The 27,749-nt window shown below is 41.6% G+C and overlaps 1 protein-coding gene across 3 annotated transcripts in view; it reads right to left on the bottom strand.

The window, feature by feature from the left end:
• Positions 1-27,749, bottom strand: part of TBC1D32 (TBC1 domain family member 32) — a 335,208-nt gene that overhangs the window by 90,107 nt on the left and 217,352 nt on the right. For all 3 annotated transcript variants that reach the window (XM_075597756.1, XM_075597753.1, XM_075597754.1), the window contains one exon: positions 20,797-20,880. In XM_075597756.1, coding sequence (XP_075453871.1) covers positions 20,797-20,880 — 84 coding nt within the window. The remainder of the gene's footprint in view (positions 1-20,796; positions 20,881-27,749) is intronic.

Genomic DNA, 27,749 nt, shown 5'->3' on the forward strand with positions numbered 1-27,749 from the left:
GCTCTCATTCAGCCTGGCCACAGCCTTAAGTAGTTGTTAGCTTTAGCTTTTAGCTGCAGCTCAAGATTTATGTGCCTGTGAAAATTCCAGCTGCAGTGTCAACTCCAGTGCTGGTGTCAGGCCTGGAGTCCTGTTCCAGAGGACACTGCAGAGTAGAAAGAACCAGGGAAATCTCTTTAAGAAGATCCCTGCACCCAAGTTTAAAGGGTTCCCCAGTTTCCCCAATTGTGAGTATGTGTGTAGTCTGTTTACCTGTGTACAGCTGTGGATAACTTTTTTCCAATAAGTACATTTTATAAACTCTTGTGTTTCTATCTGGTGAATTGATCCCCGGTGTGATAGTCCTGGTCTTCCATGACTACACTATAATAATCGTTGTCTGGATGTAACGGCAGGTTTTGGTTTGACTTCATTATCATAACATTATTTCCATGCGCTAATATGAATAGAGGTTTGTGTACAGTATATGCGTTCTTAGGTTAATGGCTTATTATCATTTGATTTGCATAAGCGTAAGTCAGATGTCTGTTAACAGTTTATGATCCGATATTCTTCTGGTTAAAGCGAGGGCATCATAACGCTAATCACCTTTGTGGGTATGCGATACGACTATCGATAGTATGAAGACGAGTCACCGAGTCAATGAAATTGTAAATCAATTCTCTGGTTGGAAAAATCATTAAACTGGAAAGAGTAGTGTACAGTACTGTAGCTCTGGGTGAGTGCAAGGACAACATGGATGTTGCTGAAATTTGCACTTGCATTTACATTGTAGACAGCAATTTAAAAAGAACTGAGAGATTCTTACAGCATTGCTTAAACTAGGAGATGCGTTTGTTGAGGACGTCAGTTTCCATTCACTTCCAATTTGCTTCTGTAACAACTGATTATTACTCCACTCAATATCATTCAAAGCCGTTAACGCATCATTTGTGAAGCATTACATATTGCGCAATTGTATGGAAGTTAATATATTGCTAATTTGCAGCTTTTTCCCCGTACTGACCAGGGGCTCTGACAAGAGTAACGTGGAATTTCTTACTGAAATTAAATGGACCTAATTTGAGCTGGATTCTAGAAGGATGTAAATTTACCATGCATAACAAAATGTGCTGTTCAAGCAATACCTTTAAACATTTCACCATATTATTATCTGCCATCTTCCAGTCTTTTGGTCATTGTTCGTAAGCAAAGTGGATTTAATTAATCATTGCAGCTTCTTATAATTTCTCAAATTACCTCAACCTAAAATATATGTAACAGCTGTTGCAATGCTTAAAAAATATATATTTACTGATATTCCCTTTTCTTTTTATACTTTTAAGTCTTGGTAATTAAAGAACATTTGAATAAAAGCAAGTACTCTAGAGCAGGTTGTTATTGTTTATCTTGTACACTCCCATGATCCTGTAATTTGATTTGTGTATTTTTCCAATCTGCCATACTGTAGGAGAAACTTGGAACGGCAAAGTAAAGAGTGAGATTACTTAAAGGAGCAGTCCCTCTGCTCAATTTCTTCCTCCTCCCCCCCTTCTTTTGTTACATGGAAGGGAAGCAGGAGGTGCCAAGAGATGTATTGGGTTAATTTCAGCTCCAGGGATCAATGGTTCCCAAGATAAATACCTGTAAAGGTAGTGCCAGTACTGTCCCCTCCACTGGAAACATAATGGCAGTTTAAATCTCCCATGTTATACTGGTCAATGGTAAGCAGGAACGTCACCCGCCAATGGCATGCTATTGGCCTACGTGAAGTGGGGGATTACATTTGGGGATGCGCCATATCAGTATATCCTCAGGAACCATGGGGTTACAGAGCTGCAGTTAATGAGGTTTAGCTCGGGAAACCCTCTGCTTCCTTTCAATGTTAAAAGAAAAAAAAAAAAAAGGATGGGTAGTGTTTGCTTGCAGTAAAAAAGAAACAAAAAACAAAACTGGTAATTGACTAAACTAAACTAACGCAAGCACCAATTTTCAACATACAGATTATTTCAAGGCAACTTTCAAAAATAACTTTAAAATACTGTACAGTAGTTATACTTGTCTGATTATATACAGGAGTCAATCACCCAGATTAAACCCATATTTCATGTATCATTGTCTTCATTTACTTGTTCTATGACTGCACTTTTAAAAGTATATGTTCTCCTACCAGAGTGAAACATATTTCAGGCAAATGTGTTACCTATCAATTTTCCATTATATATTGGTAACCCTTTGAGAAATAGATCTGAAGTATGTTCATGAAAAAGTATATCAAATGTTATATATGTATTTCTTTTCCCATGCAGTATGTGCACATAACAGAAAATGTATATACTGTATCAATCTAGCAAAAACAATTGTGCACTCGCAATGGTTTTGTAACATGGTCATTATGGTGAGCATTTGAGGTTATTGTCCAAATTTTCCACAGAAGGGGTGGGTCTTCAGTGATTTCTTGAAAGCTTAGAAACTGGAAGCTTTCATGATGAAGACTGGGCTCTTCTGACAAGAATGCTAATTTCCCATCCAAGTGGATTTGAGTTGATGAACACTGAGCAGACCAGAAGTTTGGTAGGCTGATATGGAGAAATGTGTTTTGAGATGTATGTTGGTGCAAGACCGTGTGTGGCCTTATAAATAGTAGAGAGTACTTTGAACTCAGTTAGCTGTCTGATTGGTATCCAATTACGTTTCTCGGGGTTATACTGGTGTGGTCTGCACATGTTTCTGATAGCTGCAATAATCCAAATTCCCTGCTAACAATTGATCTGGCTGTTTGGCAAATCAAGATTGTGTAAAGTGAGTTACCATAATCAAGTCAGGTGGCGACCAGTGAGTGGGTAACCTTATGCTGGTCTTTGTCTTAGGCTGGGGCCATGGTGCCGCAGACCGTGCGGAAGCAGGCATGTGTTGCGCAAGAAATCAGTTGAAACTGATTTCTTGGCGTGACAGGCCAGTCACGTGCGCGGTTCGCCCAATGAGGGCAAACCATCTCTGTGATGCCCCCTAGGCACGCCCCCATGGCCCGTCCACCACAGCCAGGGAAAGCACCCACTTCATGCATCATGCCCCCACCCCCAGCCTAAGAAGAGGCTTAATTCTCTTGATGGAGAGTTTGTAGAGACAGGACTTGACTGTCTGCTTGACTTGTTCTTCCATTGCGCGATTACTATTGGTGGTGATGCCTAGGCTTTTCACGTTCTTGTAGGGAACTATGGAGTGGTCTTCGATTATAATGTTTTTCAGGTCGATTTTTGGAGACTGGGTCACACTAAGGCAGATTTCAATTTGTCTGGGAAATTGCTCTGATCTATTGATCGGTTTACAATCCTAACATTGATACTGCGGAGAATGCATTCTACAAGCCAAGATCGACAGGGGCCAAGATTACGTGTTGTTGGTCTGAGCTTGTTGACTATGTCATCTAATTCCCAGCAAGAATTTTTTGCTGGGTGTGCAATGAAAGCTTGGGCTATTCATATTAACCATCTACAGGGTCTCTCTCTAATATTCTCGATCATGAATATTGTTCACAGAGCTTCTTGTTTGGTTCGGGTTCATTTCTGAGGCAGCTGGTCAGAATGGCTACTAATTAAGTGTGATATCCTTGTTGTATAACTTTATATGCAGTGCTCATTTTCCACCATCTGAGTGCAAGTACAGATGTAGCAAGACTTTCTGTCCCTGGTGCCATGGATAAACAAGCAAAAGTCTGCAGTGCTGGGGACAGTGTTTGAGTACCGGGAGGATTAACGTTGCGAGGGGTCCAAGTTTCTAAACTTGACAATCCTCTGATTATGTATCTGTACAATAACCCCCCTACCTGATTTCCTGTATGAGCGAGCGGAGCGGCGGTATGGGGGTTCCGCTCACCTCTGCAGCACCAACTATCTGGTCACCAAAGCACGTAGCCTAGGAGTAACATTTGACTCTACCCTTTCCTTCTCCATTCAAATTCATGGCATGGCTAAAACTTGTTGCTTCTTCTTCCATAATATTGCTAAGATCTGCTCTTTCCTCTGTCACGTTACTGCTAAAACTAAAATGCATGCCCTCATCCTTTTTCCTATTGTAACGATGCGCTCACCACAAACAAGGCGTGACCGTGAGGCCGAGGTGGGGATTTGATAAAACGCCAACCCACAGCCGCGTGGGCGCGTTTGGAGTGTAGATTGGTTGAGGTAGCCGAGTCGGAGTAGGAGAGGTCAGGATGGCCAGTGATAGTTGCCGAGGTCTGGATTGGAGAGGCACGGATCATTGCAGGTACTTTAGCCAAGGTCGGGATTGGACAGGTGCAGATCGTTGTGGGAAAGGGAGGTCAGGAGCGGAGAGGTACGGATCGTCGTTGGTAAGCCGGGGTCAGGAGAGGAGAAGTGCAGAATCCAAAAAGCAAGCAAGGTCAGACAAAACAGGACAAGATCAGGCAAAGGTCAGACATGAGGCTAGGACTGTAGTGAACACAGTGCACAAACAAGAGATTATGCCCAGCCAATGTGCTACAGGGCAGGCTGAGCATATAAAGCAAAGCAGGCCAATGAACATGCAGCATAATCACGAGAATGCCTGGCTGTGGTTGGCTGGAGCGTATCAACACAGGTGTACCAGTTAGGTGGAGGTAGCGAGGAACCTTCTGCGCGCGTGCCTGCTGCGCAACGGTGACATCACCGCACGAGCGTAGTCTGGAGGTGGGATCAGCAGGAACAGCATTTAGTGCCGAGTGTGATACGCGCGCGCCCCTAGATGGAACGCTGGCATTCGCCTGCCCGCGAGCTGTACTGCAGGAGGCAGACGAAGCTTGACACCCGATAGTGGGTCTGGGTTGGCTGGGTGCGCGCCAAGGGGGGGGGGGGTGAATCCCGGATCCTCACAACTATAGCTTACTACAAACTGCTAACAGGCCTCCCTGCCTCACAACTTTCTCCTGTGCAATCTATCCAAAATTCTGCTGCTAGAATAATTTCACTTTCTAACAAAACTGCCTCTGCTCATCTCTTTAAATCCCTCTCCTGGCTTCCCATCAAATTACGCCAAGCACTTTCTCTCCCCAGCTTTAAGACTACCCTTAAAATTCACCTCTTAAATTAAGCGTTTCATTAACCTGACCACATGGCTGTTGTTATTAAAGCTCCATATCAAGAAGCATATGAATAGCACTGTGGATATTCTGAACACATGATACATAAAGCCTGGCACCCTGCAGACGCACTTACCAGAACTCCCTCCTATTGTCTCTGTACGTTCTCCCTACCTAACAATTAGACTGTAAGCTCCTTGGGGCAGGGACTCTTCTTCCTTAATGTTACTTTTATGTCTGAAGCACTTATTCCCATGATCTGTTATTTATATTATCTGTTATTTATTTGATTACCACATGTATTACTACTGTGAAGCGCTATGTACATTAATGGCGCTATATAAATAAAGACATACAATACAATACAATCAATCTGCAATACCAGTAACCTTCATAAAATTTTCAACTACCGTAAGGAAAACTTAATTCCACAGACAATATAATGATAATAATAAAAAATACAAATGTTTAACTTAAAGTAACATCAATTACTAAGTCAAAGGGGGCTATGGATAAAGCGTTATTATACATGTGTAGCCCTTGTACCCCCTGGGTACTGAAACTACCCGTGCTGCTTTCACCTGTGTGGCTAACAGGAGGTCTGAGCCTCCGCCACTTGGAGCCTGGGATACACTTATACATGGTGCAGCGCGTCCACCGATAAGGGATCCCAGCGTGGTGGGAGTATTCCCTCACCGGAACCAACATACACAGTAATTACACACGTTTGTATAAGAACAGTATTTACTATCATATAATGCATGTACCATATCATAACACAGTAACACAGCTCCAGCATATAACCCAACATACCCACAGTCCATGTGAATGTCCCCAAACACTGAATGTCTAATGGCACTTAACCACAGAGTGTCTCTCTTTCAAAGTGTGTGTGTGAGGGGATAGCGTACTTCCCTGTGTTGGGGCCCGGTGGTGCACTTTGGAATACCTCCCTGGTCTTTGTTCAGACCAAGATAAACAGCAGCGATGTGTAGACACGCGACGTGGTTTCGCGGCATGGTCTGATGCTCCTCTCTTGGGTAGATCCTCAGGCTGACTTCTCTGAAGGGGACTCCAGCCGGATGGCACCTTACAAGCAGTCTCTGATATGGAGTCCTGATCTGCACTCAGAAAGCAAGCTGCACTCTCCTTCAGGCAGTGTCCTTCAGCATCTCTCACACTAATGCTATAGTGAGAAGGGTCCCTACCTTAAGGGTTTCCCTACAGCAATTACAACAAGTTCCTCTACTGTGTCTCAGTGGACTAACTGGGCCCTTGGGGTAACTTCTGGGCTAGTCCCTGGAGCACAGCTCCGTGGATCCTACCTGCACCCTCAATGTCCAAGTCTTGACTGACCTCTGCCCTCCCAGCATGCAATATGTCTATCTTCCCTTTCCAGGGGAAACACAGTCTCATTGGCTCTCAGGGATCACATGGTGCCATCTCCCTATCCAGCATGGGAGTTGTAGCCCTTGCAGAGTCTCCTTATCATCGCAGCCGCGTGCGCCTATGCGACTCAGCAATGATCTCCGCAACCTTCTTTGCGCATGCTCAAACCTCCGTGATGCGCGCGCACCTAAACATGGCGGCGCCATGCGAAAGGAGCCGCCGACGAGCCCGTCGCCCTCCCTGAACATCTCCCTGGAGTTGGAGGTAGGGGACAGGAGAGTGGGGAAAATACGGAGGGGACACCTGGCTACATATGTATGTGATTTTATTGCACAGAAGAATAGCACACATAATGCGTCTGCGCACGCCAATGGATAAAAGCAATTTTTATGTATTCTGTAGTGTGTGCGTCAACCACTTTTCATGAAGAAAAAAAAATATGCTAAGGGGTGGAGTTAAAGGCTTTTTTTTTATTTTTATTTTTAATAAATTATGTATACGTAGCCCCAAATAAGTTACAGTATCTATCAACTAAATTACAACCAGTGATCAAGATGGCTTTGAAAATTACTGTCTGATTTCAAGAAACACTATTGAAAAAGGGAAAACAAATGTTGGGTCTTATTTTAAAAAAAGCTTATAAAAAATGTAAGAAAATGGAATTTACCCTACCTCTGAAAGGCACCAAGGCAAATTAGCAAAAAAAATCCTCTGATCGGATTTTGACAAGTTCGTCCATCTCTACAAACCAATAAGGTTACGAAAGCTCTGTACACTACAATTTCATCTGTGAAGAGCTCTAATATTGGTCCTCTAAAAGGTATAACTGTAGAGGGAGAAGGGGGTGGCCCGGTATTAAAGGGGTTGCACCCAATATGGCCATCCCCTTACCTGACCAGAGAGACAAGGGGTAAACTGGACTGCGGTCCAGGGATGAGGTTTGCACCTTGTTGTACCTTGAAAATGTATGGTCCCCTGTTCCCATGTTTCATTATAAGCATGTATTTTAATGTTTTAAAGTGCATTTCTGTATCTCCAGTTCTGGAGGTCGCAGAGAGTTCATATTTGGCCAATATGTGGAGTCACTGTAGACATTAAAAACTGGCAAAGGTCGACCCACTGAGCCCACCAGAATGGAACTGGAGTTGTGCTTCTGATACCACCTTGAATGTCACTGGATTGCTGCAGTTTTGCTTCTGATTCCATCTTGAATGTCACTGGACTGCTGGAGAATTGCTATGGGATACTTCTCCATTCCCCAACCCTAAGTAAGTGTTATCTTCTTGCCTGTTAATTGTACTATATTGTTGTGTTCACCTTATTTAAGGAATAAATTATATTTTATTATATCTAAGCCTCGTTCAGTTCAACCCAGATATTTGGTGTTCATTATATCTTTTCACAAGCTACCGTGACAATAACAACCTCCAAACATGCAACAGTCATATCATTACTCAAAAACAGCAAGCTTGACCCTACCTGTCTTTCAAACTATCGACCTGCCTCTAAACTCCTTGAACGTCTTGTATTCTCTCGATTGCTCCATTTTCTCAACACCTATTCTCTCCTAGACCCTCTACAATCTGGCTTCCGCACTGCTCACTCCACGGAAACAGCCCTCACTAAAATAACTGATGACCTCCATGCTGCCAAAGACAGAGGTCATTACACTCTGCTCATATTACTCGACCTCTCTGCAGCATTTGATACTGTGGATCACCCTCTTCTCCTTCACATTCTCCATACTCTTGGTATTCGGAAAAAAGCTCTGTCCTGGATCACATCCTACCTCTCCCATCGTACTTTCAGTGTCTCTTCTGCTAACACCTCCTCCTCCTCTATTGATCTCTCTGTGGGGGTACCCCAGGGCTCTGTCCTGGGACCTCTTCTCTTTTCTCTGTACACACTCTCTCTAGGTGACCTAATAACATCTTTTGGGTTTAAATATCACCTCTATGCTGACGACACACAAATATACTTTTCAACAACCGACCTTACACCTGCTATACAGACCAAAGTTTCTGAATTTCTCTCTGCTATATCATCCTGGATGGCCCTCCGTCGGCTTAAACTCAACATGGCTAAAACAGAGCTCCTCATACTTCCTCCCAAACCTGGCCCTACTACCTCCTTCCACATTACTGTTGGAACTACGATCATTCTCCCAGTAGCCCAAGCACGCTGCCTAGGGGTCACACTCGACTCCTCTCTCACATTCGCCTCTCACATTCAAAACATTTCTAAAACTTGTTGCTTTTTACTCCGGAATATAACAAAGATACACCCTTTCCTCTGTTACTCGACTGCTAAAACTCTGACTCAGGCCCTCATTCTCTCCCGTCTTGATTACTGTAACCTCCTGCTGTCCGGCCTTCCTGCCTCTCACCTGTCTCCCCTACAATCTATCCTAAATTCTGCTGCCAGAATCACTCTACTCTTTCCTAGATATGTCTCAGCATCTCCCCTCCTGAAATCCCTCTCCTGGCTTCCAATCAAATCCCGCATCTCACACTCCATTCTTCTCCTCACTTTTAAAGCTTTACACTCTTCTGCCCCTCCTTACATCTCAGCCCTAATTTCTCGCTATGCACCATCCCGACTCTTGCGTTCTTCTCAAGGATGTCTTCTTTCTACCCCCTTTTTATCTAAAGCCCTCTCCCGCCTTAAACCTTTTTCACTGACTGCCCCACACCTCTGGAATGCCCATCCCCTCAGTACCCGACTAGCACCCTCTCTATCCACCTTTAAGACCCACCTTACGACACACTTGCTTAAAGAAGCATACGAATAGCACTGTGAACATTCTGAACACATGATACATAAAGCTTGGCCCCCTGCAGACGCACTTACCAGAACTCCCTCCTACTGTCTCTGTACGTTCTACCTACCTACCAATTAGACTGTAAGCTCCTCGGAGCAGGGACTCCATTTCCTTAATGTTATGTTTATGTCTAAAGCACTTATTCCCATGATCTGTTATTTATATTATCTGTTATTTATTCGATTACCACATGTATTACTACTGTGAAGCGCTATGTACATTAATGGCGCTATATAAATAAAGACATACAAAACAATACAATGGAGCGGCATATAAAACAAAAAAGAATGTATATATTATTACCATTCCACTTCATTTATTTTAAAGTTTAAAATGGTTCCATTGCTCTTCAATGGTTAATGTTCATTAAGAAAATGTATTGTGAGTGATGATTGACTTTATATTTCTATTTTGTTCTATGCTTTAGGGCAACAGAAAACTTCAGCAATCATATATTTTTTTTAAATATGCATGTTGTATAATTGACTCCCATTGGGGTAAGCAGCAGATGGATGACTTTGTTATTCTAATTTAAGATACCTCGGGGTCTTTAAAATCTGCCATATTAACATAATCAATTGTTCTTGCAAAGAAGATAATAAAGAATATTTATACTAAGCAGACTTTGTAAGTGATCTTGTAAGGAGGAGATTTCTCAAACAATTGCATAGTATATATTTACAAAACACTGTACTAACATACTGAATAGACAATATGTTTCAGACTTGCTGTTTTCAGTAGTATAGTACAGTATCACACTACGAAGAATGTGTATGCGTATAAATGAACAGTAAGAGTAAACAATTTCTGCTTAATGTACTGTTTTTAAGACTCGAAACTGGAAATAAAAACAGGCTAAAAGTTGGCCATTATGATAACAGTCCATTGCTATTTTTTATGTTTAAGGAACATTGGTGTACTAGATACTGAGAATAATTAAAAACTTTATCAGACCTACAGATGCAGCGGTCGTTATTAGAACATTTCATGCACTGTATACCTCGGAATACCCATGTCACGGCGCGGGATTTCTTCCAACCTATTGTGTGTTGAATCGTTTTTATCGAGTGCAGAAAAATGGCATTTTAATGTCCTGATTTTTAAACACATGCAAATTGACACAGTAGCACAGTACTGTACACATTACAATTCATTCTTTTCTGCCACGGATACGCGAAGAATTGCACCCAAAGAGATCATATCCATGAAATTCAAACAAATAAACCGCGGTAAACACAGGCGCGAATGTCGCGTGGAATACAGCAGAGCACACAAAAACGGCTCCGTGAAATGTTCGAATAACGGCCACGCATCTGTACATATTTTACTTTATCGTGTTTATTAGTGAGAAAAATTGGCAGTGATAAATTATCTTAATTTTTAGAACTTTTTACAGGAAATGGCCATTTTTTTCACGCATAATGAGGCTCTGTGTTATGAGTAGTTGATGGTTGTGGCGACAGTACTTTATGTCATTTTACCCAGCTGATTTTACTTCCTGCATTCTAAATGTTGGGATTGAAATTCTAAAACAATCTACAGTTAGGTCCGTAAATAATTGGACACTGACACAATTTTCATAATTTTGGCTCTGTACGCCACCACAATGGATTTGAAATGAAGTGAGTAATAAAGAAGCAAGAACCCACTATAAGCACTCAATACCCCCTGATGTATGATGGGAAAATTAAAAATAATTTTTAATGCTATACTAATTAAAATAATGGGTGTTAAAATTCAACAAATGACACACATATATGATACCCTATGATGAATATATATGATATTCCGGGTAACTAAGTAAGGTGACAATTTGAGGTTAATTGGATCAAACTGTCCCAGGGAGCCGGTGTACAGTATTCCCTATAAGTGGTTAATTAGGTGTACGCTGGTATCAGTGAGGGGCTGTTCAATACCTGTCTCAAGTGTCAGACAGGTCCCAGAGGGTGAAGGTGAAATGTGAAATAGATCATAATATGCTAGGTACAGACAAAAAGATCAGTATTTCAAACCAGTGTGTGCTCACTTTGCAAATCATGAATCCATAAATGGAAAGTATAGACTCTCTCTACAATCCAACATGTAGCCACCTAACAGCAACTGGTTAACTTCTGAATAGTAAAGGAGTAGGCTGTTAAACACAGAACACAATGTGCAGAGGCTCATAGACTCCTATAGGCAGTGTGGTTATTAGTATACCTGTGCACATATTAATGAATGTGCTTCCACTGTCAGGAGTGCTAATGCCACTTTAAAGCTGTGTATGGTGGAAAGAAACCTGTCTAATGTGCAGGAAAAGGTTCCTTGGTGGGTACTGAGTGAGAAAGAGACACTGTTATAATACTGCCACAAAGCAGCACTGAACACACTGTTAGTAAACTGCTAAATGAGCATATGGTATACAGATCCAGTGAAGGTAAATCAGTCACATATGTACCATAAAAATTCACATATAAATCACCTGTGTACTAGCTGATGAATTCATAGAGCTAATACCACTCATAAATGCAAACGCCGTGGCTAATATACCCCTAGAAACGGTGTGGCTGTTGGTATGCCTATGCACATATTAATGAATGTGCTACCACCGTTAGGAGTGCTGGTTACACTAATGCAACAAAATAACAAGGAAAATCAAGCAGCCCTCGCCTCACCATGCGTCACCGAGTCACCACAAAGACTCCTGACCAACATTGAAGGGAGTACACGTTAGCCGTCTGGCAGCTGTTTGCTCTGCAACTCAATAATGCTACCACGTGAGTACTGACGGCGCGCGTGCACGTGACAGATGCCATCTATATATATCATATATATTCATCATAGGGTATCATATATGTGTGTCATTTGTTGAATTTTAACACCCATTATTTTAATTAGTATAGCATTAAAAATTATTTTTAATTTTCCCATCATACATCAGGGGGTATTGAGTGCTTATAGTGGGTTCTTGCTTCTTTATTACTCACCTTATACGTCACCCATTAGCACCTTACCCCACACTATTACTTTGTACTTAGCTGAAGCGGGGTTCTTCTATATTGAACTTAACAGGATTTGAAATGAAACAAGATGCAATAGAAGTGCAGATATTCAGCTTTAATTCAAGGGGTTGAACAAAAATATCGTATGAAACGTTTAGGAATTGCAACCATTTTCATACACAGTTCCCTTATTTCAGGGGCTCAAATGCAATTGGACAAATTAACACAATCATAAATAAAATGTTCATTTTTAATACTTTGTCGAGAATCCTTTGCAGGCAATGACTGCTTGAAGTCTGGAACGCATGGACATCACCAAACGCTGGGTTTCCTCCTTTGTGATGCTTTGCCAGACCTTTACTGCAGTTGTCTTCAGTTGTTGTTTGTTTGTGGGTCTTTCTGCCTTAATTTTTGTCTTCAGCAAGTGAAATGCATGCTCGATCAGGTTGAGATCAGGTGATTGACTCGGCCATTGCAGAATATTCCACTTCTTTGCCTTAAAAAACTCCTGGGTTGCTTTCACAGTATGTTTTGGGTCATTGTCCAACCGTAAAGTGAAGCGCCGTCCAATCAACTTAGCTGAATTTGGCTGATTCTGCGTAGACAATATATCCCTATACACTTCAGTATTCATCTGGCTGCTTCTGTCTTCTGTCACATCATCAATAAACACTGGTGACCCAGTGCCATTGTAAGCCATACATGCCCATGCCATCACACTGCCTCCACCGTGTTTTACAGATGATGTGGTATGCTTTGTATCATGAGCCGTTCCAAGCCTTCTCCATACTTTTTTCTTCCCATCATTCTGGTACAGGTTGATCTTAATTTCATCTGTCCAAAGAATGCTGTTCCAGAACTGGGCTGGCTTTTTAAAATATTGATTGGCAAAGTCTAATCTGGCCTTTCTATTCTTGAGGTTTATGAATGGTTTGCACCATGTGGTCAACCCTCTGTATTTGCTCTCGTGAAGTCTTCTCTTTATGGTAGACTTGGATAATTATATGCCTACCTCCTGGAGAGTGTTCTTCACTTGGCTGGATGTTGTGAAGGGGTTTTTCTTTACTATGGAAAGGATCTTACGATCATCCACCACTGTTGTCTTCCGTGGACATCCAGGCCTTTTTGTGTTGCAGAGCTCACCAGTGCGTTCTTTTTTTCGCAGAATGTACCAAACTGTTGATTTGGCCACTCCTAATGTTCCTGCTATCTCTCTGATAGATTGTCTTTTTTTTGCAGCCTAAGGATGCCCTGTTTCACTTGCATTGAGAGCTCATTTGATCGCATGTTGTGGGTTCACAGCAACAGCTTCCAAATGTGAATGCCACACCTGGAATCAACTTCAGACCTTTTACCTGCTTAATTAATGATGAAATAACGAAGGAATAGCCCACGCCTGTCCATGAAACATCTTTTGAGTAAATTGTCCAATTACTTTTGGACCCTTGAAAAAGAGGGGACTAAGTATTAAAGAGATGCAATTCCTTAACCCTTCCCGCCAATTTGGATGTGAATACCCTCAAATTAAAGCTGATAGACTGCACTTTAAGCCCATATTCATTATTTAACTGTAACTTAAATTTATTTTGGTACATAGCCGAAATAACACAACTTGTATCAGTGTCCAATTATTTCCGGACCTAACTGTATATGACCTATGCAAACATGTGAGACGACGACTCACATGTGGTACTTCATCTAACTCCTTTTGAAAATCCCATAATAGGCTTCTATAAATTCAAACAAGTAGCCAGCGGTCTACACATAATAATCTAATGAGGCTTTAAAACAACTTCTAACCTGCTTTGTTCCAGATCTGACTAGAAAGCTTCAAACAGGAGACCTCGGAATCCAACCTAACTCAGAAGACAGATAGGGAGCGCATGCACTCGTGTGTATTTGCTGACAGTATTGCTATATTCTTCTCTTGGGATTGTTAACAATCACTTATATTCACAAACTTGCCTGCATTTGGTCAATGTGAAGCACAGTAGTTTCCCATTAACCAAGAATCAGCTTCACTGCGGATAAGCACACACACACACCCACCACCACCTCCCCGATCCTAAGGTCTCGGCCATGTTACCTGCTTGCTGGCGGAGGCGCGCTGAGGCACGCTCCCGCTCAGCACTGAGCCCCTACAGCCGCAATTAGAGCGGCTTTAGTAGGGGCTCGCCTACGCTTCCGCAAGCGCGCGGAAGCGTAGGTCTTAGGTAAATTTTAAATTCAAGCGCTTGCGGGAGCGCAGGGCCTGTCACATGAGCGGTTCGCCCAATGAGGGCGAACCAGCTCCGTGACGTCACTGGCCCGCCCCCTGACGGCGCGCAGGGAAAGCACCCGCCAGGCCAGGGAAAGCACCCGCTTTCCCTGAGCCTGAGCGCGCCTCAGCACGCCAGCGGGAAGCTTGGCCGAGGCTAAGGCTGCGGCTACAGTGTCAATGAGCGTGCTATGCGCTTGGCGCATTCAATGTAATGAAAGCAAATGAGGACCGGGATGCGCACGCACGCTCAGAAAAGCTCAGCGCCTGGAGAGACATCTGCCTGCCTGCCAGAATCTGTCTGGTCCCACCATCTGCCTTCCAGCACCCACCGTCTGCATTCCTGCACCGATTGTCTGCCTGCACTGATTGTCTGCAAGTAAGTGTTGCATACAGTATACCAACTTCCCACCGGTTGTCAATTATTCCATCTTTACTAATTGAACAATATTTTTCTTAATTTTAGGTATCTGCCTGCCAGCACCCACCATCTGGCTACCAGCACCCATCTGCCTGGTCCCACCATCTGCCTTCCAGCACCCACCATTTGCCTTCCAGCACCCACCGACTGCCTGCACTGATTTTGTCTGCAAGTAAGTGTTGCATACAGAATACTGACTTCCCACCGGTTGTCAATTATTCCAGCTTTACTAATTGAACGATCTTTTTCTAATGTGCCATATGGCATTCTAATATGACAATTCTTGGAGTCAGGAAGGAATTAATTTTCCCCCTGAAGAGCTACATTGGATAATGTGTGCTAGTGGTTTTTTGTTTGCCTTCCTCTGGATCAATATACTGTAAGTAGGATATAGGATAAGGTATGTCAACTAAATTTGGCATTGGTTAAACTTTATGTATACATGTCATTTTCAAATCTCATGTAACTATGTAACAAGGACTAATTGTAGTAAAGTATAAATGTTACACAATAAATAAACTGTTATGTCAAAAACTAATGTTATTAGTTCTTATATATATTCTAGGAATTTATTCAATTTCTTTTTTAAAAGGTGGGGCGGGGCCAGGGGCGGGGTTAGGTGGCGAGTAGATTTTTTGGTTTGGAGAGTAGATTTTTGGGTGATTTGTCAAGCACTGATCATGTACCGTACAGTACATGAGTGTTCTGAGGGGTTGGGGTGGTGTTGTGTAGGTAGGGATTAAAAGGAAACATGTTTAAGTAATGTTGATCACCTGTACATAACGTTTAATAAATGTTTATAAACACATGAAAGAAAGCAACTGTATATTTAAACGAATGTCCATACTAACAAAACACTTGCAAACCATAGAGACCCTCTTACACAAGGGGCAGGGTTGACAACATGTACTGAAGGCTAACCCGGAGATATTTTTTTTTATATTTAGCTCTTATCTTCGAAGGCGGCATCTCCCGGCATCCTTCCGACACCTCCCACTGTAACAGCGGCCCTTGTGGCTGAGCTGCGTTGCCATGGCGAGATGCTATATGACGTACCATTGTCATCGCACCATGACGCCACGCAATTTCAAGTTGCCATGACACTGGGACACCTAAAGCCTTGCTTATAGTGCATTCGACTTCACGCTGCGGTCGCTGTAAAAATCAAATTTAAGTGACTTCTAGCGATTGTGCCACTCCTAATATATGCGCAAGCGACGGCTTCAATACATTTGTTTTGTCGCGTCGCTGTCACTATAAGCGCGGCCATATGGCGCCGATGCATCATGTGGCATCACGTTGTCATGGCGGAGCCATGTGGATCTGTTGTCATGGCAAAGGGCCTTCAAGTGACACTGTGATGTCATGTGACGTTCCCGTTGTCATGGCAACATGGCATAATTTGATACCGTGCAGCCATATTGACAGCAGTTGCAAGGGGAGATACAGGGAGACGCCACTGCAGAACGCTGCCACCCGGAGGTCTACAGGGTAAACCTGTAGCCCGGAGATCAGTGGCCAAAACCCGAAGTGGTGGCAACCCTGAAGAGGGGCCATTCTGGAATAAATTAGATAACATACATAGTACAGCAATTTTTTTTGTTGTAATAAAAACAAGTTTTGTAATATATATTTTTTCTTATATATACATAATAATATGCATATATTTTGTAAATATAGGTACCGCATATACACCGTACAAAAATCGAATACAGTTCTGTCAGCAATTAGAGAACTACATATATCCCCAATACAGTATATAAATATATGATGCCTGTCTTACCTCTGAACTCCACATTATCAGCATTAACCCAATAATGTACAACAAACTGTTTCATGTTCCCATACATAGGTACAACTACTCTTGAATTATATTTACCTTGTAGTTACTGTGCACTGTAGCTCTCCTCTCTCAATAAATATTTCTTATTCAACTATTTCTGTCTGCGTTTTTTTAGGTATTGGGGAAAAAAATGGCAGAGCAGTGGTGAGAGGTGTTTAATTGGAAGGTGTGAAGCTGTGCAAAATGTTAAGACAATGGTTCTTAGAATTCTTTTGTTTTGTTTTTTTTGGCTGCACCAACATCCCAGTGTCTGCGTCAACACTGTTAGGCAAAGTAGCCTATCTCTTTAAAGCGATGAGTTTTCTAAAGCAGGGGTGCGCAAACTGGGGGGGGCGCAAGATTTTCCAGGGGGGTGTGTAGCAGTTACAGAGGCCCCACACTCTTCCCCAAGGCATTTAAAGTAAATGCCGGGGGATCGCGCGAGGCCTCTGCAACTTCCCTTACCTTGTCTTCGGCGATGCAGTGTCAATTGATGCCAGGGGTCACGTGAAGTCGTTTGACGCCAGAGACAAGGTATGGAGAGGGGCGCGAGTAGAGAGGGAGAGCAGGCAGAGGGGGTGCAAACTGAAACATTTGCGCACCCCCGCTCTAATGAACGCTGATTAATTGGTCACACATACTGGAGCTTTCTCGCCTCCTCCTCACAAACACAATAGTAATCCAAGTTAATGTTTCCAAGACATTTGGATTGCAACATAGTAGTGAATTTTATTGTTCAAAAAAGGTTCTTACGATGAAACAGATTTTTCGTTTCTGTTAGGAAAATGTGCATGATCTTAGAGTGAACCCTATGACAGCCACATACTGTAACATTACAAACATTTCTGTGTAAAACCATAATATTAAAATATCATTATTTGTACTGCACAACTACGGCACACGTTCAATACCCTCACAGCGGCCATCAACAAAAATATTCATTGTGCCATCTACAAGACAGATACTGAAGAAAAAAAAAAAAAAACACAGAAGCGCGGGATGACATTTCATAGTCTTCCGCGGATTTCCAAGGGTAGAATCTTGCAGTTTGCCCAGGTACCGGGAACAGTATGGCTTGTTACATCTGTAAAGTGCCAAGTACTACTCTGTTGGACCTTGAGTACTACCAGAGTTTCTTGTACAGTACAAGAGGTTGGGAACGTCTGATCCATGAAGTAAGAAAGAAAACCCAAGTGCCTCAGTGAGGTTAAGTACCAGATTCATGTACAGAACAATAAAAGAAATAGGACTATTTTACACAATTTACTATAACAGATTCCTGGCACTTGCATAGCCAACAAAATATTTGTTTGTTTTTTTGTTGCCACCATTTTTAAAATTTTTTTTTTACCCAGGGTCCCAATGAGCCAAACGCCACAATTTTCACCACCTGCGAGATACTTAGCAGTGGTGAAGTTACATGGTTAAAATAGTCCCTCTAGGGAAACACAATGTCTGCCACATCTCGTTAGTAGGAAGCTGCAACATCATCAGTTAAAAACAATTTAAATCCATTTGAAAAACCAAGAAGTAATACGGTAATTTCACAGGATGTATCTTGTAGCTGAAAATAGTGTGGTTAAGCTCTGGAGAACCATCCCTGTTCCAAGTCAGGGTGAATTGCTCTATTAAGTTTGCTTTGTTCAATGGTTTATAAAACACAGTTCAATATTTGAGAGATCAAAGTAAAGTACAGTGTCTACACCCCAAAACCGTAAGATAAGAAACCGCATTATGCAGAGTGCCGTGGTGTTTAAAACTTGTGTTAACTGACAGAATGCAGAGCAGTTGTACTGTAACTTGTGCTAAAAAAAGAAGAGTTGACACTACAAACCTGGGACAAGAGACCATATTTCTTTCCTCATATACTTTACCTACTCATGTGAGTGCTGCTGCATATTAATAACAGTCATTCAGACATATATACCATCAAAACCTTTCCACAATATATGCAAACTAATAAAGTACATTGCAAAATGTTACAGTACCATTAAAGTACAATAATGACTTTCCATTTTCTGTATAGGGGCACTTTTGTGTGGTGGTAGCCATCTTTGGAACATATGTTGTACAATACATACTGCAAATTACACAGGGTGGCTCGGGTGTATAACCTTGCACGTTTCATTAAAATAAATCTGTCCGATCATATTTTAATTACTAGGAAACAAAGACACCCTCAGGGCAGCACTCGTTGTAAGTGATAATGAGATGATGATAAATTTAAAATTAAAATGCTTTAATTGTATTGGTTAAAATAAGTGTCAAAATCGTTGAAATAAATAAACAACTGACAGTGGTAAAACAACACACATAACAGACAAAAAATATACAATACTTTAACTGAAATCTAGGGGGAAAGGTAGAGATCCTACCTATCTGCTAATTAGCAGTGATAAGCAATCAATGACTGAATAGTCAACCCCCTGGTTCAGCAATAACAAGGTTAAAAAGCCTGTAACATAAATACAGGTAACGGTGGACTGGTCATGCACAGATATATGCCAAAAGGCTATGCAAAATATAAAGTAATAGAGTGAGAGCTCACTAGTAATAATACAGCTACAGTGGGATATATAGTAGACCACCATTGAAAAAGCGCCCCAGCGAAACGTGGATCAGGTGGGAGGCGGCTACAGGACTGACGTCATCACGTGATGACGTTCACATGCCGGGCAGAGGGTGAGAGGCACTGCTAAGTGCCGATGCATGCTTGAAGGGATACTATGTCTACACGCAGTAGACACTTTGCACTGTGTATGATGCCGTTGCCTGCCGGATTACTGAGGAGGTAGATCATTTATATCAGCGGTAATTTGCTGTGCAAAGCTCTGACGAGGGCTGAATATATCTGATAGGGGCACGGGCCGTTTACAATTACCCTACCCTGAATATTCAAGTATAATTGTTATGTATCATTGCTGCATCGTTTGTATCCCTTCCTCCCCCTCGGCTCATTATATGTGGTTGCTCACTCTGCTATCTGCTATTGTATAAGCTACAGCGGCACATTTGAATTAGGGGGCCATAACTTGATACGGACTAGATCCATGCCCCAGAGCTGAATATTACATTTTGTAAGCTCTTGTGCATCTAGCTATCGGCAGCCCAAATCACAACTGAGATTTGTGTGTAGTGTCACAACATTTACTGCTGTCTGTGTATTGTGAGGTCTTAACAAGCGTTATTCAGTGGCACATTTGAACTAGGGGGCTATAACTGGATACGGACTAGATCCGTGCCCCAGAGCTAAGTACCACATTTTGTGAGCTCTTGTGTGCACTGTTCATTAACACTTGTATCACCATTTTACCCACTTGGAGTTAGGCTATCTCAACCCCTAAGTGGGGACCTTTCACGACCAGAGCTATTTCTACTATTTAGCCCACTGTAGCTGTATTATTACTAGTGAGCTCTCACTCTATTGCTTTATATTTTGCATAGCCTTTTGGCATATATCTGTGCATGACCAGTCCACCGTTACCTGTATTCATGTTACAGGCTTTTTAACCTTGTTATTGCTGAACCAGGGGGTTGACTATTCAGTCATTGATTGCTTATCACTGCTAATTAGCAGATAGGTAGGATCTCTACCTTTCCCCCTAGATTTCAGTTAAAGTATTGTATATTTTTTGTCTGTTATGTGTGTTGTTTTACCACTGTCAGTTGTTTATTTATTTCAACGATTTTGACACTTATTTTAACCAATACAATTAAAGCATTTTAATTTTAAATTTATCATCATCTCATTATCACTTACAACGAGTGCTGCCCTGAGGGTGTCTTTGTTTCCTAGTAATTATCCTGTTCTCCCCTTATTGCACCGTTGTTTATTCCATTTCATCATAGGCTGATGCGAGGGTCCCCTATCCCTTTCCCTTTCCCCAAATATTGTATTACGATCATATTTTAAACTTGCTGTATTTCCCTCAACCAATTCTGAAAGAATTTTCCAGAGAATTGTATAAATGTAATAGTAGATAATTAACTGCTCTTTCACACTGCTGTTTTAAAACGATGGGTATTAATGCATAAAGTATTTACCTTACCTTTGTATTCTGAGACATTGAAGAAACGGTTAGAAGGGTTTTCAGAGAGATGCAAAACATATCTGTCTAACAATTCTCCATAAACTGTAGGGAAACACCAAAACAAAAATCAAGATCTTATGAGCATCATTATTCCACTATAGGCCATTTAACATATTTGTCAAATATATGATCGGGTACAATGTTGAAAACGGTCTTTATATATAATTGTGACCAATGGTTATGTCTTTATTTGTATTATGTTTCTGTACTGACACATATCGTATTGCTGCTGTTTTTACTACTAGGTAACTTAGAAAAACAAGAAATAAAAATATGTATTTTCTAAGAGCACAACTGCACATAATACAACTTAACTATATAAGGGAACAAAATAAAAATGTGCTGATCTGTAGACCCAATGCTAATATGTAGACAAAACTCATCTTGCACTTCAATTTGTTAATTATAATAAGGCATAAATCAGCTTAAATTATACTTACATGCTCTACTTCTCAAACTGTAATTGAAATGTTTTATTGTCAATCTTGTAATTACAACTAAATTGCACTGTTTCACTTCCAGATGTAGCTAACCTTCCTGCTACGAGGGGTCCCATGTCGCAGCATGGACCCCCGGCAGCACGACCGTGGCAAACACGGTCTGAGTCTTGCAACATCTGTAGGTAAAATGTGAGCAGCAGAGTAAACACAATGGGAAGTAGTAGCAGGAAGAAACATGCCTGGATTTACCATGCTGCATGGTGCTAACCAACAATAGATGCTCGTGTTTTCAAAAGCCTCATTTTAGATCCTCTGATGAACTTCATAAGCTATTGTTATTTCAAGTCTTTTACATCTCACAAATATAGTTTTATTGGATTGTAACATACTTGCTGGGACTTTTTGCTTTGCTTTTCATATTCTGTCATATATATGCAAAGAATTGAATCTAATATTACTTAGCTTTTCAACTTCGGGGCCTATGTTATAAGCCGCGATAAGCCACCTATTGAGGCCTTTTCACCATAAAGGCCTACTGCTATTCAGTAAGCCTCGATAAGTGGCCGATAAAGGCTTTTTCTGCACTTCTTTCCCCTCCAAATTTTAAAAAAATAATAATCACAAGGCGAGCCGCGAAAGGCCACTAATTGGCAGTTTTTCACATTCGTGAAATTCTAGTTGCCTCGAGTAGGTTATCGGGGCTAATCGAGGCTCTAGAATGGAAATTTCTTCTCAAAATCGTCCCGCCAGGAAAATTTGGCGTGAAGGTGGTGAGAACCTACTGATAAGGCGGCGAGAGAGGACTTAGAAAAAAAATGCATTTTTCCTGCCTCGGATTGATGTCGGGAGTCTCCGGAGTTGATGCCCATTAATATCAGCACCGGAAACCCCCGGCATGAATCCCATGCAATAAAAATGCATTTACAAGCAACATCATTACCTTAGCGGGCAATGAAGGGGTTAACTACCGGTGTCAGTTTTATTGTGGGTAGCGGGGGTGGGTGAAGGTGGTATTTGGCAGTATTTGGCCCTTTGTGGGTATTTAGGCCTTGCGGGGGGGTTGCAGGTGGAGTTAACCCCATTCATTACCTTAGCGGTTAATACCGCTAAGGTGATGATGGGGTTAACCCCTCCCGCTACCACCCAGTAGGCCTACATCCATCCTTGGGGCTACTACCCCCTTCACCCAATCGCTCTACCCACAAAAAATTTAATCCAAACAATAAACAGAAATCGAAAAAATAACAAATCAATAGAAAGCAAGCATTTGCCAAAAAATACATTGGCTGCCACTGTATTTATCTGTACCCTAAAGGGGCACAGATTAATACATTATCAGTCTATTGGCAAGTAAATAGATAAAATATATATATATATATATATATATATATATATATATATATATATATAAAATAAAAAAACAATTTCATACATTCAATATTTTACTTAACTTTAGAAGTCTTCACCCTCCGAATCCCAGCATATCTGCAAGTCCTCATACCGCGACGTCATCACCCGCAATGTAACACCATCCACCTTGAAGACCAGCATCAGGTAAAAAACAAAATCTTCTTTCTTTTATCTTCTATCACCATCTTCTATCTTCATCTGTAATTATGTTGATCTTTTCTTTAATCTTCTATCTTCTTTCAATCCAAAGCCCCATGGTAAATCCATAACAGGATGTTGTCTCGTCAGCTTCTTAAGGTAAAATGAGACGTACAGGCCTTATATATGGCCTGGGACATCACATTTTAGGGTCAGAAGGGACAGCTCCAATCCAATTAGATGCTGTATCATGTATCCGCAACTTTAAAAAAAAATGTTTTAATGATGTGACGTCATCTCCAAGGGAGGTACAACCCATCCTTAAAACCACATGGCATTACAGCCAATGGGATTGAACACAATCCCATTGGTTGCTGTACCATGTGATAACTCACATTTGTACAAAAGGACGTGACGTCATCCCTTAAAGTGATGTCACATCCTTTTGAACTAATATGACCTATCACATGGTATAGCAACCAACGTAATTGTCTTCAACCCCTTTGGCTGTAATACCATGTGATAAAGCCATGTGGTTTTAAGGATGTGATGTACCTTCCTTGCAGATGATGTCACACCCTTAAAATAAAAAAACAATAAAAAAAAGAGGGGGGAAAATGATACAGCGTTCAATCGGAATGGAGGTGTAACATCTGACCCTAAAATGTGATGTCACAGGCCATATATAAGGCCTGTACGTCTCATTTTACCTCAATAAGCCGACGAGACAACATCCTGTTTGGATTTACCACGGGGCTTTGGTTTGAAAGAAGATAGAAGATAAAAGAAAAGATAAAAATAATTACAGATGAAGATAGAAGACGGTAATAAAAGATAAAAGATTTTTTTTTTTTACCTGATGCTGGTCTTCAAGGTGGATGGCGTTGGATTGCGGGTGATGACATCGCAGTACGAGAGCTTGGAGATACGTCGGGATTTGGAGGGTAAAGACTTCTAAGGCTACGCTTATAGTGATGCACACGCGACGGTCAGGCTACGGTCGCTGGAAAAATCAAATAGAGATGACTTCCAGCGATCGCGACCAAACCGTTGCTGCGTCGCACTTACTATAAGCGCACGCGACGACGGCAATGAATTTGTTTTGTCGCAACATCGCGTCGCTGTCACTATAAGCGCAGCCTAAAGGTAAGTAAAATATTGAATGTATGAATTTTTTTTTCCCTGACAGGTTTTTTGATTGTATTTATTTTTATGTATTTGCTTGCTAATTTATTGATAATTTATTAATCTGTCCCCCTTTAGGGTACAAATAAATACAGTGACATCCAATGCATTTTTTGGCAAATGCTTGTTTTTATTGATTGTTATTTTTTTCGATTTCTGTTTATTGTTTGGATTAAATTGTTTTGAATTTGGATGACTTGCTTTTAGTACATTTTAGGATTGTTAGCGTCTTAAATTAATTATTTGTTTTGTTGGCTACTGGTTTAAATTCATTAATTGTTTTGTTGGCGAGTGCTTTTATTTCTTGAATTGATTGGTTGGCTAGTGTTGGCTAGAATTGGGGTGTTTAGCTGTTTGCGTATATCTTTTATTATTGTGTATTTTTGGCCTTCATGCTTTTTTATAATGTGACCATTGACTGCTATAGTGGCTTATCATGCCCATATTATATGGGTATGATGTACCACTATGCCAATCAATGGGTAGAGGGTGGATATAGTGGTCCAGGGGTGGGTGGTTAGGCCTCCAAGGTGGGTAATGGGGGAGGGTGGTTTAACCCCTTAATTACTACAGCGGTTATTACCCGCTAAGGTGATTAAGGGGTTAGGGGCCATTAGATTGTATTTTTTCATGTACTCTTGCTGGCATCAGAGGACATAGACCTGGAGTATGCAGATGAGGACACCCTTCATGATGGCAGGGGTAAATTTAACGTTTTATTTACTTTATTAATGTCGGCTGGCTAATGTTTGATTTTATAATGGGCAAATGCAATATTATACATATATGGATAATAGTAATTTTGCCTATTACTGTACTGTATGTGTTTGAGGGGGAGAGGGGGGGTTGTTGGGGGTAGAGGAGGTGGATAGTAGGGTTGTTGTGTACATTTTTGTTTCTAGAGTGTAGAGGGATTGGTTGAGGGATGGGTGATTAGGCCTTCCGGGGGGTTGCGGGACTGGCTAACCCCTTCATTACCATAGCAGGTCATACCGCTATGGTAGTGTAGGGGTTAACTCCCCCCGCAACCTTCCAGACAGGCCTAATAACCCACCCTGGGACTACTAACTCCTTTATCCACCCCCTCTGCCCCAAGAAACAGGCTTCTGAGGATGAACCCCTCCATTGCCTTAGCGGCTAGCTGTTAAGATAATAAAGCTTTTTTAATATAAATTTTAATACTAGTGTAGATGAGCAGGGGGTCTCCGGAGCAGAACCGCGTTGATTTCAGGTCCGGGGACCCCCTGCTTCCTGAGATACAGGCCCTGTTATGGGGTGCCGGTATCTCCTATGCATTTAAATGTCCCTCGTCACGTGACCGTGGGAATAAAATGCATAGGAGATACCAGTACCCCATAACAGGACCTGTATCTCGGGAAGCAGGGGTCCCCGGACCTGAAATCAACGCGTTTTTGCTCAGGGGACCCCCTGCTCATCTACACTAGTATTACATTTTGTATTAAAAACCTTTCATCGCTGGTGAAATATGCCTTTTCAGAGAGGTAAGGCCTTTTCAGAGAGGCGATCATCACGTCGCTGGCTACTCGCCCGTTTTGGGAATTATGCTATCACAGATAATCGAGGCTTTCTGATGATTATACCATCCATGATATATATTCCATGATATATTCCATGATAGCAACGCTAAAAAAACTGGCAAATTTATAGCATAGGCCCCTTAATCTGTTATGTACAGTACAGTACTGTACATTTTTGTACTCTATGAATCCATTTTAGCTTTCATATTAAGCAAACCAATTATACAATTCAATTAGTTTCAGTACAAGTTATTGAAACCTAATGAGAACAAAGACAATTCTAACATAATACCACTTCCAAGAGTACTCCACAACTAACTGCTTTATATGTTAAAGGTTTCTTTTAAGAAATCTTAAGTAATTAATTTCTGGAAAAAAACAAACCTTTTAATTCCATTATAAAATGGAATTTCCGCCTACTCTATAAATTCAATCTTCAAACAAAAAGCTTTTTACCAAAGAAAAGTTAATTCATGTCTTCAGTCTACTATGTATTCATTTATGACATCAAATACTGTTAACGTGGTGAAAAATAATAAAAGTAGAGTACTGTATAAGTAAAAAAATACATTCTGTAAACTAAAGTGATTCAAATGGTTCCACTTTGCATGACAATAGAACATGGTGGGTGACGTGATAGGGCCTTTTACCTGTGGAACAGAAGGGCGGAAACAGACACGGACGCATTGATGCATAGAAACAGCAACGATCTGTGCTCATTTTTACTTATCTCTGTTCAACACTACAAAATACTTTGCCTTATCATAAACTAACATAGATAGATAGAATGAATGGGCCTTATTCATTATGCTGTGATACTGCCAATTGTGTTGAGATTGCAGGAAAGCTGCCTACCAGGTCAGTTTTCCCACATGTCGCTTAACAGTATTACAGCTTAATGAATAGGGTCTAAGAATCACCCTCAAATTCCTGGAGGGATTTGGGCCCACACTGTGAAATCCTGATCCAAAGTACTCAGTAAAGTCTTCCATATGGAAAAGTACAAATAAAAATCCTTAATGCCACGTGATGACTTTCCCAATCAGATGCACGGACAGCCACACCAAGGGCCGCCAGAAGGGGGGAAGATCTGGGACAATTGCGATGGGCCCAAGCTCTCCCCCCTGCAGTAGGCCTCTGTTCCCTGCTGCGGCCAGCCTCCCATGAAGGCTCAGCCCGCCTCTGCACCAAAAATTGGGTGGGCTGATCGGTACAACATCAGGGGCCTATAGGTAAGGGTGTGTGTGTTTGTGTGTTGTGGAGGGGGGTTTATAATGTGTATGGGGGAGGAGGAGTTATGTATATAGGGGGTGTGGGGTTATGTACTGTATATGTGGGTGGGGAGTTATGCAAATGGGGGTTATGCATATGGGGTGGGGATTATGTACTGCACCGACACACTTTATTCGAGCAAATACCCAGTATGTACCTGGCAGATACCTGAAATGCGCCGCTCCTCACCTCTGACAAGCCCCGTTGCGTTTGCCTTCCCAGCCTGGGTTCATGCCTGGCTGACGGGCGGCTGATCTGTTAAATGATAATGATTAGGATTTAATAGGCTGCAATGCTTCGCGTGTCTACCAGATGGCATAAATTCATGAATTGTAATGCAGTATATATATATATACTGTGCAGTATTGCAGCCAGCGGGAATAAAATGCTTCAATCCCTGCCTGGAAAATAACCCAATGCACTCGGGCAGAAAACAGTCACAAACCTCAATACACCCGGGTATACCCAAATTCGTGGGACTAGCCGAGCTCGAATAAAGTGTGTCGCCAGTGTATATGGGGGGTTGAGGTTATTACGTGTATGGGGAGTGGGGTTATCTGTATGGGGGAGACACAGGTGGGGCGTGAGGGAGAGAGGTAGGGGCATGAGGGAAAGATAGATGCTAAGGAGAGATGGGGGCATGGAAGAGAAAGGTGGGGGTATGGGTAGGATTACCAGGTGGCTTGTTCAAAAATACTGGACACAATGGTAAAATATGTGATCCCCCCCAAAACATATAAAACATACCTCACACCCCCAATACATATACAAATACCCCCCAAAAAACATATAAATACCCCCAATACATATAAAAAATACCCCCATGCCCCCAATACATATAAAAATACTGCCCCAAAACATATATAAATACCCCCACCTCCAATACATATAAAAATACCCCACCAAAACATATATAAATACCCCCACC

The sequence above is a fragment of the Ascaphus truei genome, chromosome 4 (genome assembly GCF_040206685.1).
Source record: "Ascaphus truei isolate aAscTru1 chromosome 4, aAscTru1.hap1, whole genome shotgun sequence".
Lineage (NCBI taxonomy): Eukaryota > Metazoa > Chordata > Amphibia > Anura > Ascaphidae > Ascaphus > Ascaphus truei.